The sequence below is a fragment of the Talpa occidentalis genome, unplaced genomic scaffold (assembly GCF_014898055.3).
Source record: "Talpa occidentalis isolate TD23 unplaced genomic scaffold, MPIMG_talOcc4v2.1 talOcc4.2, whole genome shotgun sequence".
Classification (NCBI taxonomy): Eukaryota; Metazoa; Chordata; class Mammalia; order Eulipotyphla; family Talpidae; genus Talpa; species Talpa occidentalis.
This window is the reverse complement of record NW_023602073.1, coordinates 31735207-31748478: the sequence shown is the minus strand read 5'-3', so window position 1 is coordinate 31748478 and position 13272 is coordinate 31735207. Positions and strand designations below refer to the sequence as shown.

General features: G+C 49.0%; 1 protein-coding gene across 4 annotated transcripts; it reads left to right on the top strand.

Moving 5' to 3' along the window:
• Positions 1 to 6400: 6400 nt before the first annotated feature.
• LOC119251983 (patr class I histocompatibility antigen, A-2 alpha chain-like) lies at positions 6401 to 10615 on the top strand. 4 transcript variants are annotated; one of them, XR_008553063.1, is made up of 9 exons: positions 6458 to 6546; positions 6878 to 7147; positions 7381 to 7656; positions 8231 to 8506; positions 8622 to 8759; positions 9154 to 9186; positions 9328 to 9375; positions 9607 to 9751; positions 9930 to 10615. XR_008553063.1 is itself a non-coding variant. In XM_054698479.1 (8 exons), exons 1-8 carry the CDS (start codon positions 6483 to 6485, stop codon positions 9932 to 9934), a joined length of 1110 nt encoding a protein of 369 aa, XP_054554454.1. In that variant the 5' UTR covers positions 6458 to 6482; the 3' UTR covers positions 9935 to 10615. The 4 variants fall into 4 exon arrangements, 3 of the variants coding, with proteins under 3 accessions (XP_054554455.1, XP_054554454.1, XP_037375145.1); XM_054698479.1 differs by lacking the exon at positions 9607 to 9751; XM_037519248.2 differs by having other exon boundaries at positions 9607 to 10615.
• Positions 10616 to 13272: the final 2657 nt, after the last annotated feature.

Sequence of the window (13272 nt, the reverse complement as noted above, 5' to 3'; positions counted from 1 at the left end):
GTGTGTTCTTCCAGGTCAGCACACCAGATCTTTTAAAATGTGGAGTTGAGGGGCCTCCCAGTGGTGCAGCTCATTGAACAATGCGCTTTGAGTCCCTCCGCAGGCTCTGCAGCACAGGTTCCATTCCCGGCCGGCCAGGGAGAAACCCACATGGCGCGGCAGACCTCTCCTGCCTTGCCCGCTGCCTCCCTCAGCAGTGTCTTCAGTCCGTTGCCTGATCTGCTCCCTGCTCTGTCTCTGGTGAATTCTCTCATCCTCCTGTGTCTCTGATTGTACCCCAGTTCTTGTATAAATAAATAAATCTTCAAGAAATGTGGAGTTGAGGATGACGCAATAATGAAGATAACTTTTAATGCTTTTTAAGGACTTTTTCCAGTGAAACTGGCTTCAATTTTTGTTTCTGCAGGTAAGTGCTGGTGAAGAATCACTATGTCTGCAGTGGTACTATAAGCTCCACTCTTACTAAATTTTACCTCAGCAAATGCCTAAATAGTGAAAAGACAAATGGTGTCTAAGTGATGTTTTGAAAAGTTTGACCTCATGGATCCATGAAAGGTTCTGGGTGACGTCAAGGGCTCCACAGACCACACTTTGAGAAATGCTTTTCTCAGGAAACCAGGGAGCATCTCCCAAGTGTTCTCTGCCTTTGCCTCCCCTTCACTTCCCAGAATCCCTCTCCCTGGCTGGCTCCTGCCTCCCCAAGCTGCCTCCCCTGCAGATACAATGGGGAGCAGAGAGAGGACCCTGGAGACGTAGAGCTTGCACTGTCATGAGAGATGAACACTGAGTAAAGGTGACAAACACACGTGTAAACCCCACCTGAGCCCCGTGCTGGGAGGAAGGAACGTGTTTATCATGAAAGCAGAGAAGCAGGAGCCCTCACACTATTGTCAAAAGTATCAAGAGATGTAAAATATATGTATATATATAAGCATATATATATATATATAAAACAAATTAAGCATAAGGAAAACAGATATTATCTCTCCCCACAGAGTCTCTCCTTCCCCTGACACATGTGCTCTGGTGCCACAGAACAGCCTGCCCCCTCTTCCCTCAGCCCCCCTCCACGTCCTGCCCCAGGACCCAACCACATTGTGGAGACCTGTAGCCTAATCTGCCTCCTGGTCCTGGCGCCATCCTCACACTCATCTGCTCTTCCCCTCATTTATTATGCTCTGAAGGACAGGTCTCCCCAAGATGCTCAGAAAGGTGTCCCCCAGACAGGCCACTTTGGCATGTGAATTATTTCCATCTGAACTTCATCAGGGGTTCAGTTTACCACTTCTGTAACTACCTAGTATGAAAACTGGTGCTCTTACCCAAAATTCGGGTTATTGCCAGAAACAATTTTCTGAGAAACTCACCATATGTCATGAAAAACGTAATCGCAGAACATGTTGTGCTTTTCTTTTTTTTTTTTTTTTTTTTTTTATATGAGTCACCCTTTCCTTTCCAAATAAGTAACCTCCTCTTCCTGGAAGTCCCAGCCCCTTTCTCACTCCTTAGCATCTTTATCACCCAGTCCACGACCAAAAGGCAAGCGCAGTTTCTTCACGTATCTCTTGGCTCCATGTGCCTCCTCTAGGTCTCCTTCTGGCTCCATCCTGCTTCCTTCCTTCCTCAGTCTCCTCTGCAGCTTCTTCTCTCCCTGCTCAGCTCCACCCTCCTTTGGGTGGGGCAGGGAACCTGGGACCTCCCCCTTTCTTGGGGACCACCCTGTTACAATCCCCCCTTTTAATTTTTATTCCACCATATCTATGGTGGCACAGATCTCAGGGTGTAGTCTTAGGAGACAGTCTTTTTTTAGGGTTACAATGTTTGTAAGAGAAGCAACAATTAGTCAGCAGCATTGTCCATGAATGTCCAGTATGACAGTTTTCCATTACTGGAAAATAGCCCAGTATCCAAGCCAAAAGAAAAAAAAAAATATCTGGAGGCATTAGCTAAAACAAGACAGCAAAGATATCAAATCACAGGAAAAAAATATTAAAATTGATTCATCTTATGTAAAAACAAGTTCTCTCAACCTTGATCCCAAATTGTTTCAACAGCATAGCAAAACTTTACAAACTAAATCTACTTTTAAACCATTTTACCTATTTTTGCATAAAATCATAGGGCAGAATAACTAAACAACAATTTTAGCTGGCTTTGTTGGAATACTCCATACAAGATCAGAGCGAACTCTTGACATCCGGTCCATGTAGGCTTCAGGAACATAGTTGATCTCATCAGACTCCACCTGGGCTTTCCTCTTCTCGAGGGTACCATGGCTTTTTTTCTTTTTCCAGGTTGTCCAGTCCTGCCAATGGAGGCAGCTTCCTCACCTTCTTTGGAGATCTCTGGAGCCTTACGGACAAAGCAGCAGGTTCTCTTCTTCTTGGTTCAGCTCTGTTTCACCTTTCTGGAAGATTCCATTCACAGCCACACAATGACATTGATGTCCATTTTTTTGTTTGTTTGTTTTAAGCAGACAAAATCCCTATGGAAGTTATGGAAAAATAGACACTGACATAAGTAGTAAAAATTACTACCACTATTTTCATGCTGTGTTGGTATCAAGGGGAAAGGAAATGCAAACACAAGTTAGCTCTGCTGAAAAAAAAAAATCAATATTGCTGCAGGTCCTGGAGAGTCACAACAAGAAAATTTTGTTGAATCAGAAAAAAATGCAACAAAATTACCAGTATTATGTCAAAACTTAGTAAAAATCAGGTGTATCTCCAACAGTCTATTCAGTCCTTTGTAGGAAAAAAATTTTTAACCCATCAAAAGTTCCATCAATAGGAATCTATTAGGCCAAGTGTATTTTTTTTACAGAAACAATTTCTGTAGATAGCAAACCATTGAAGTATACAATATTACAAGGCTACAATCACCATTGACAATTTACATACTTACCAGGTACTGAGAGGTTTTATACATGTTTTAGAAAACCAATGTGAACATTTCTGTACATGTCAAAGTGCTACCCTTTTCCCAAGTGACAATGCTTCCCTTCTAGTTTTATTTTACTGGGTAAGCCAAATAGGGCAAATTCATCTAATGCCTTTCCCAAGAGGAAAGGGAGACACTTTGTGGAGTGTCTCAGTAGTTCTACTGAGTTTCCACAAAATTTCCTTCTATCATCTAAATGACAGGCTACCAAATTTTTACTTGAATTTAGATTTCTGGGAAGCTTGCCATAAATACCAGAAAACAGCAGCAACAACAATATTCCATCTCTATGAAGGTACCGGCTTAGTTCAGTCGTACAATGTTGACAATCAAACCATAACCTTTAATATTTTTTTCAATGTTTATAGGCACCATGTATACCAATTTGTCAACCTCTAGAAGCCAAGACAAGAACACAAGGAAAGGACATACAGACATACAACATATAGACACAAAGAGCTCTTCAGTTACCATTTATCACGCGTGGAATATCTCATACAACTGCAGTTTCACTCATAGGCAAAAATGAAGTTTAAATGAAATACCAAAATCAAGATCAAAAGCCTTTCTGTGTAAAAACAATACTGCCAGCGTATGCATGATTCTAGACGTTATTTCACATCTCTTAGACTTTGAAAGGAAAGATTGGTTAGAGCAAGTTACTCATCTCAGGGTTTCTTCATAAAAGTGAATACTTGGGTATCCTGCAATAATAACTGGAAAAGAGTCAGTAACATTGACGTTTTTGTCTTTTTCTTAAATAAATATCTCAAGTCCTCGATGGGATCACAAGACCAGTGGGATTTTGTCTCTGGGTCATTTCCTCTGGGTTGTGTTTAGATCTAGTAGAGCTCCTGGGCCCCCTATTGTTCATCTGAACCATCTCTATGAACTATCATTTGTCTCCCTTCCTCTGTACTTGGCTCTTGATTCCTTCTACTCTGTCCGTATTCCTTCCTATCCTCATCTGAGCCTCTACTCTGGGCTATCATTTGTCTCCTTTCCTCTCTCCTTGGTTCTGGGTCCCTTGTATTCCATCTATATTCCATCCAGTAACCCGTGTGTGAGTCATCATGTCATGGTGTCTTTGGCCTTCTTTCCTGCCTTCTGTCATTATTTTCTCTCCCATTTACCTGGAATCTGGGACAATTGTACTTCCAATGTCCCTCTTCCCTGCAGTAAGCATGCTGGTTTTTTCCTAGGGGTTCACTTCTCCTGGGTTCATGTCTCAGTCCCTGACTGTTTCCCTGAAACCCTGTCCTGTGCTCTCTTTGTATGAAAATAGTCACAGGTTTCGGTCTCCTGTCCACTCTATTGTTGCAAACCCGAAATGCTAAGTTCAGTACCTGGGACGGACTCATCTTTGTGACGCCGTCCACCTTTGCTAACTTTTTCCTTATGTCTGTGGCACAATGTGTGATGAATACCATAGTGATTAGATGAGCATTTTGTGGGGCATCTGGGTTAATATCCATGTGGTTGGTGTACGTCTGAATAATTCTCTCAAAGAACTCCGATGGATCCTCGTTAGCTCCTTGTTCAAGTTGTAATATTTTGTTAAAACATTTTTGTTTGGGTATTCCCTGCTGCAGTCCTGCCAGTAAACATTTTTTATAGAGCTCTAACATTGCCATTCCTCCATTGTTGGGGTCCCATTCGGGATCTACCACTGGGACAACCATCTCTGGCTCTGGGGATTCTCTGTCCTGTTGGTGGAGATGGTCAGCCTCCTCCCTGGCTTTCCTGAATACCATTCTCTGCTCATCCAGAGTCAGCAAAGTTTAAAGCATGGACTCCATATCTGCCCAATTAGGGCGGTGGGAGAGGAAGACAGAGACAAACAAGTTCACCACCCTCTTAGGAGCCTGCCGGTGTGAGGGGACAGAGGTCCTCCAATTTAGGAGGTCTGTGGTGCTGAAGAGATGCTGCGACCAAAAGTACCCAGCAGGTTGCCCATGTTCATTCAAGCCACCCATGGGCATCTGTGGGAGAGGAAACTGTCCTGCGTCGGGGTGACACTTCATGCAAAAGTGAGCACCTCTAGGGTGGGGAGGAGCCGCCATTTTTGTTTCTTCCCTGGAGGGCAGTGGGGGCTGTGAAGCCTCAGGAGTCTGTACAGGAGGAACATCACTACACTGAGGAGGATTCTGTCTGGTTTGTTTAAGGAATGCAACAAATGATATTCCTCCTCTTCTAATTCTGCCCTCTTGCAGTCCTCATGGGAATGGGAAGGTTTATTTCTTCTCTGAGCCATTAGCTGAGCCTCCCCACATCCAATTTTTGGAGGGCAGCCTGTGTCTGGTCCTGCACACTTTTCAGAACCTCCCTCATACTCTGCACAACTACTCTGAGAGTCTGAATTTGTTGCTGCATGGTCTCAATAGGTGGAGTGGAGCATCTAGCTCTCAGAGAAGCAATAATGTAGCCAAGAGTGCTCACAACACAATATCAGAAAAACAGCCAGAAGCACAGATTTCAAAGCAGGGATGGCTTGCAAGCCATCCACATAAGTATATAAAAACCAAATCATGTGCCACAGCCCCGGTTTCACTAAATTATTTACATTTATAAAACCGGTAGTGATGTTTAATGGAAAAAGACTACCTAAGATCAAGACAGAATAAAACTGAATGAATTTAAGCTAGGGATGAGATTCCTTAAGCCCATGAGTGAAAGACCAGACAGAGCGTATGCAAGGAAAAAAAAAAAAAACTGTTCAAGACCTGGGACAAAGACTTTCAACAGTGTCCTGCAGACTAGTGCGCTTAAGGTGACCAACGCAAGGACTTACTTTGGGCTTGTCAACCACCGGTGTAACTTGGAAAACACGCTGGGCGCCAAACTGTTACAGGGCAACCCCAATATAAAACAGATTGCCTGACTGTGGGTCCTCACCCCCACTTAAAGGGGACTTACACTACAGGTGCACACAAAAGGTTTACAAAGGTTTATTTACAAGGGAAACGGAAATGAGGAGACGTACAACTGAGGGAGAAAAGGAGATAAATTATTAAATGTGTCCTTCCCATTCCGCTGACCTGGAATCCCAACTGACCCACCGAGACCAAACCTGCCTGACCAAGAGCACAAGCCAAGTGCCCCAGAACCCACTAACATGGCTGGTTTTTATTTACAGAGAAAAGGGCTGCTGAACTCTACTCTTAGGTCCTCGCAACTTCCCCTTGGGGATCATGGAATTTGTAGTTCCCAGTGTCTTGGCGTGGGGGTGGCATCCACAAAGCCTTGTGGAGTTTGCTCAGGACATCCTTTCCCCCTAACAGAACCACAAAAACCCCCAAATAGCAAAAGCTCTCCTGACTAGAAGGGAGGAAAGTACAGGCATTACACGCTCAGACTCCAACTATACCACAAAGATTACTGTTGGGGAGATTCCCCTCCTCCACATTGTATCATTTCTCTAACAACTCCTGATCTAAGCACATTCTCTGTCACCCTTGCCTGGAGGGTTTTCCGAGAAGGCAATCAGCCTAACAGCTCTGACCAGTCTGGACTCAGTCTCCCCAGACCCAAGAGCACCCATCATGAGCCCCCCAACCCTTCTACTGCTGCTCTCAGGGGCCCTGGCCCTGACAGAGACCTGGGCAGGTGAGTGCGGGCTCAGGAGGGAAAGGGCTGCTGAGGAGGGGGAACCAGAGGAACCCAGGCTGCAGGAGGGGTGGGGTTGGGGGTGGGGCAGGACCCCAGGAAAAGTGCTTCTCCTCCACTGCTGACCCTGTTGTCTCCCTTGACCCCACTTTGCCCTGACCTCTTTCTGTCCCTCCCAACCTCCTGCCTCCTCTTGCCCCTCTGAGTCTCCAGCCTTCTCCTCCACTGCCCCATTTCAATCTCAGGAGCCCCCTCGCCCCCTCCCCTCCCGCCCCAACTCCCCGGGACCCACCGGGAGGAGGCTCAGCCCGGGTCTCCCTCCCGCCCCCAGGCTCCCACTCCCTGAGGTATTTCTTCACCGCGATGTCCCGGCCCGACCCCGGGGAGCCCCGCTTCATCGCGGTGGGCTCCGTGGACGACACGCAGTTCGTGCGGTTCGACAGCGCCGCGGCGGGGCCGAGGATGGAGGCGCGGGCGCCCTGGATGGAACTGGAGGGCCCGGGGTACTGGGAGGAGGAGACGCGGAGAGCGAAGGGCCACGCACAGACGTTCCGAGTCAGCCTGAACAACCTGCGCGGCTACTACAACCAGAGCGCGGCCGGTGAGCGGGGCGGGCCCGGGGCGCTCACGACCCCACCCCCGCGGGCGGGCGGGGACCCCAGATCCCGGCCCGAGCGTCCCCCGAGGCAGGGGGACCCGCCAGGCTCTCGACCCGGGACGAGCCCCGGGATGTTCCCCGCGGGGTTCCCGCGTCAGTTTTGGTTTATTCCCGGCGGGGGGCGCGGGCGGGGGGGGGGGGGCGGGGAGACCGCGAGGTGACGCGGGCGGGGACAGGCTCTCACACCCTCCAGGGGATGTACGGCTGCGACGTGGGGCCCGAAGGGCGCCTCCTCCGCGGGTACAGTCAGTTCGCCTACGATGGCGCCGATTACCTGGCCCTGAACCGGGACCTGCGCTCCTGGACCGCGGCGGACACGGCCGCTCAGATCTCCCGGCGCAAGTTGGAGGCGACCGGGGAGGCGGAGCGCCGGAGGAACTACCTGGAGGGCAGGTGCGTGCAGTGGCTACGCAGATACCTGGAGATCGGGAAGGAGACGCTGCAGCGCTCAGGTAAGAGGGGCCGCGAGGTCTCCCACCCCCCTCAGGCCGGCACCGCGGGGAGGGTGGAGTCAGGGTCACAGCAGCGCCCCCTCTCTGGTCAGGGAGGAGGAGCCCCCGGGGTTTCCTGACTCCCCAGAGGACCCCACTTTTCCTCAGAACAGTTAAGGAATCCAGTGTCTCCTGAGCCTGAGGGGAGACCAGCCCTGGAATCACCCTTCACGGGATCCTTTTGACCCGGCAGCCCTCTTGGGAACCATCAGTTTTTCCCTCAGGGTCTTGTTATTGGTCTGAGGACATTTTTCTGATCTGACTCCTCCTTTTCTGAGTCCCCAGGTCAGGAGCAAAAGTCTGTGCTCTCCTCCGTAGAGAACGGTGTCCTCCTATCCAGAGCTGTTGCCCTAATTCTAGAACTTTCTAAGGAATAAGAGATTATCCCAGACTCCTCAGACCCGGCTGGTTCCTAGATTTTTTTGCTTCCTCTACTAAACCCACTGACCTGTCCATTCTGAAGATGGTCACAGGAGGCTATTTCAGGGTCCCTGAGAAAAACCCAGGGTGTGAAAGTTCTCACCCTTCTCCTCAGAGGCCCCAAAGATACATGTGACCCACCACCTCACCTCTGACCAGGAGGTCAGCCTGAGGTGCTGGGCCCTGGACTTCTACCCTGCGGACATCACCCTGACCTGGCAGCGAGATGGGGAGAACCTGACCCAGGACACAGAGCTAGTGGAGACCAGGCCTGGGGGGGATGGAACCTTCCAGAAGTGGATGGCTGTGGTGGTGCCTTCTGGAGAGGAGCAGAGATACACGTGCCATGTGCAGCATGAGGGGCTGCTGGAGCCCGGAGTCCTGACTTGGGGTAAGGAGGAAATGTGGGCACAGAGCTTCTCAGGGGCATTAGGAGCCCTTCTGGGACCTTCAGAACATCATATCAGGGCTTGGGGCTCAGGGTCTCACCTTCCCTTCCCTTTCAGTGCCCCCTCCTCCGCCCACTGTCCCTACTGGCTCCACCCACCCCACTGTGGGCATCATTGCTGGCCTGGTTCTCCTTGGAGCTGTGCTCACTGGAGCTGCGGTGGCTGCAGCTGTGATGTGGAGGAAGAAGTGCTCAGGTAGGGAAGGGAGTGGGGGATCTTGTCCATTGGGAGCTTTCAGGCCACAGGTAGTACTTGCCCTACCTGGTCATGGGAAGTACCACCCACACACTTGTGTTGCCCAGTGTGGAGCAGATTGCTAACCCTCTTTTGTAAAGCTTTTTTCAAAATTAATTTACCTGGGTAATACTGGTGATGGGGCCCTGATTCCAGCAAATGGCAGAGGGGAAGGTCCCTGCTGAGGGCAGACCCAGGAGGCAGTTGGTCCAGTGCCCTCTCATCTCCTCTCTTCATATTTCCTAAGTGTCCAGTCACAGTTCTGGAAACTTCCCTGTGGTCCAAGACTAGGGGATTCCTTTAGGTCTTCATAGCCTGACTCCTCCCTGGTCTCACATGATGTTTCGTCCCACAGGTAGACAAGGAGGAAGCTACACTCAGGCTGCAGGTAAGTGTGGATCAGAGGTTTGGCCCCTGAGCCTCCGGGGACAGTGTAGATCGAGTCCATCGGGGGAGTCACCCACCTTAGTCCCTCCTGTGGTCTCATCTCTCTGTGGCTCTGACCAGGTTCTGTTTTGTTTCCCCCCAGGCAGCGACAGTTCCCAGGGTTCTGATGTGTCTCTCACAGCCTCTAAAGGTGAGACCCTGGAGGCCTGCGGTGGGAGTGGCTGGGGTGCTGCAGACAGGACAGCCCATGAAGTTCTCTGCCATAACTGAAGACTCAGAGTCTAAATGAATTTGCAGCAGGGGAGGCTGGGGAGAGCCATTGAGAGCAGCTCTGCCTTTCTCTCACCCAGCCCAAGCTTTTATTGAAGATATGAACAAAGGAACAAGAAAATAGCATGCAATTGTGTTTGTGCTTACACAGGTGAAACAGTTACTGTTGGAACAAGCTTTCCTGGTTAGCTGGGAACATGCACACCCGCCAGCACGTCCTCAGAGAATAGGAGTCAGTTCTGGGATGTTCTGTTTGCAACACTTCTAACGTCCTGGAACTCCCTACGAGTAAACAGGTGCTCTTCAAATACTCCCGCTCCCTAGGGTAGCAGGCTCCCAACACTGGGACAGAGAGGGTGGGACCAGGTTATGGAGAAGCTGTGAGGGGGACATTCTGAGGATGCGGTGGACTATGGAGAATGCTGACACTTATACGTGTTTCTTGAATTCTTTTGTGATCCTTTTCCTTCTCAGTGTGAACCAGCTGCCTTGTGGGGGCTGAGTGATGCAGGATTTCTTCTCACCCCCACTTGTAATTTCAAGATCCTCTGGTTTCCTTTGCTGCAAAAGGCATCGGAATGTGTCTCTGTTCTTATGAGATAATATGAGGAGGTGGGGAGACTGGCCCAGCCCTGTCCACCGGCCCCTCCCCACACTGACCTGTGTCTCTCCCTGATGACTTTCCTGCTCCAGCAGAGTCAGCTTAGTCTGTGTCTACCCCTGTTTTTGTGTTTTCCTCAAGAATAGTAACTACTTCCCTCTTGAAAATAATAATTGAGTTCTGAAATTACTTTGTGTAAGCTTGCCTGATGGGTTGGGGGGCTAATAAAAATGATTCCTAAATTTTGAAATAAAATAAATGGGAGGGCCTCCCTGGTGGTGCAAGGGTTAAAACGCAACCTATGAAGGTATCTAAAGCCAATGCAGCACGAGTTTGATTCCCAGCCAACCAGGGAGCAACCCACATGGTGCAGCAGACCTCTCCTGACTCTCCCACTGCTCCCCTCAGCAGTGTACTTTGGTCAATCTGCCCGTTCTGTTCCCCACTATGTCTCTGATGATTCCTTTCACCACCCCACACCTCTGGCCTTACCCCAGTTCTTGTATGCATAAATAAATAAATCTTTAAAAAAAAAAGAAAAGAAATAAATGGGAAACCTTGCAGAATCACGTGTTTGCTGTGCTGACTCTGTGCCAGTGGGGGCAGGAGAGGCTGTGAGAAGCTGAAGGGAACAGGGCCTGTGTCCAGTTGGTACTCAGTGCATCATGGGCTTTGACGTGGTCACTCCTCAGCTGGTCATGTCCCTGCTTCTTTGTCCTTGTCCTTCGGGAGCACCTGTCCAGCAGGGCCTGTGATCACAGGAACTCAGACCCCACCTGGCCTTGTGCTGTCATGTCTGGGCATGGAGTGCTTGTGTGGCTTCATCAGCTCAGGCTCAGCTCAGGGTCTAGACTTTCTATGGATTCCTATTTGCTGCTTTGTGTGTGTGTGTGTGTGTGTGTGTGTGTGTGTGTGTCTATTCTTTTTGATGTTTAGAGACCAGGCCTCATGTCTTCTTGGTCCCTGTCTCTGACAGCAGCAGAGCATCTGTCATTGTCCCCACAAAAGGCCCAGCAAGTCCCCTGCACACAGGAGTCTGGTGATAATGAATTTCCAGACTCATCTGATTTGGCCTCATTTAGGACTGTTTTCTGGAATATTCTTTCCATCTTGTCCAACAAAATCCTTGTATTACTAGAGAGGAAAATTTGATAATTTCCTCATGGACTTAGATAAGTTCCTGATAGATTTCGATTTTCCTCTGCTGTTTCTCCCTGTAACCCTGCCCTTAAATGTAGCAACCCCAGTGCAGATGCTAATTGAGACCCATGGGTTGATGGAGTCAGTTACCTTCATAGTTGGCTGAAAAGTAGGACACATAAGCCTAAGAACCTGGGCCTACCTGATCGCCCAGCTGTTAAGACTCAGCTCTATCACCTCCATACCCTGACTTCAATCCCCCACCAGGGAGCTCACACAAATACAGTGCAGCAGACCTCTCCTGTTTTGCCTCCTGCTCCTCTTAGCAGTGTATTTTAGTAAATCCACCTGTTCTGCTCCCCACTCTGTATCTGATGAATCCTCTCACCAACCCCACCCACACACTTCTGACCTACACCCCAGTTCTTTGATGCAAAAATAAATAAATCTTAAAAAAATAAAAACCAAGGAACCCCATTTCAAAAGATCTACACCTGTGTAACGTGCCACATTAGTAGAGACACTGTCTCTAGAACAGGAAGGTGCTCTACACTGATGACACACTGATAACTATTGCACCGGATGTGTGGCCGACTGCTTATGCAACTAGGAAACCTCGGTGATCTAAAAACATGAACAACTTGCAGCCTGTGGAGAGTGTATCCTAGTGGGGAGGGGAGACTGGGGACTGTGTGGCAGTATATCAGACAGTAAACCATGGGTGTCTGGTTAGAAGTGGGTAAGGGATGTGGGAAGGTGACCAGAGTCAATGTGTGGGGACAGGATGGTTTCCTTCGCAGCATGGTCAGTGTGGGTCTCATTGAAGTGACCTTTGAGAAAAAGTTTGATGGACACGTTACCCACAAGGATGTGCAGGGAATTTCAGTCCAGGCAGGACAACCTCCAGTGCAGATGCCTGAGCAGGAATGTGTCTGTGTAACTGACATGAGTAAGGAGGCCAAGGGCTGGAGCAGAGGCTAACTGAGATGGGATCTGTGTGTACCCGGATCATTCAGACCTTGAGGATGTTGGGAGGGTTTAACTCTCTGAGTAAGATGCAGGGTGACAAGACCTTCTGAGCAGATATACACCTGTGGGACTTCTCTCTGGTAGCCTCAGTCTGGCTGTTTTGCAGCATGGAAGGGTGAGAGGTGGGGAGATAAATGGAGGAAACCAGTGCAGATCCCAGCACAGAGAGGTTGATGGCTTTGTTGGGGGTGAGCAGTGAGATAATAGGAAGTGATAGAACTGTGTATATGTAGACATGGACTTCACAGTGTTTCTTACTGCTGGACTGTGAGAAAGGGATCAAGGATGACACACGATGTTTCAGACTGCACAGGCAGAAATGTGGGGCCTAGTGACATGGGGAGACTCCAGAAGAACCATATGTGGCATCCTAGGCACTCAATTTAGGAAAGTTGAATCGGATCCATTAGAATTGAAAGTGATGTTGGCAGTTGGACAGACAAGTCTGGGGCACAGGTGAAATGTCTGATGTAAGAAATAGATCTGGGAAGTAATGGGATGTCAATGACATTTATGGTCTTGAGCATGTAAGGGTCACCCAGAAAGTGACAACTCAGCAAGAGAAAAGAGCAGAATTGTACCTCAGATTACATGGTGATGAGCAAACAGAGCAGACAACCCCCAGAGCAGACTGCATAGTGTGACCCCACATCAAGAAGACACAGAGACCAGGGAGCCCCCACTTCAGTGAGCACAGGAGTCAGTTGGATGCTCATGAAGACTCAGAAGGTCTAGAACAGAGCCTGAGAGTCTGTTACTTGGCCCCTCCCCTCACCCTAAGGATGAAGAATTTAGGGCTGATGCTCAGGAAGAGGCACTTTCATCCCTGGAAGCAAAAACAAATAACAGGGGCCCTGGAGTACAAGTTCCCATCTTCTGATGACATCTGTGAGCAGAGCTGCTCAGGCACAATGGCCTCAATATGAGGCCGTTCTCCATCAGATTGTTACAGATTATTTTAACCTGTATAAATTGGGGAACCAGAACTGGGGGAGAAAGAGTTATGACCTAGACATCTGGCTTTTCCCTGATGCCTGCACCCATAGT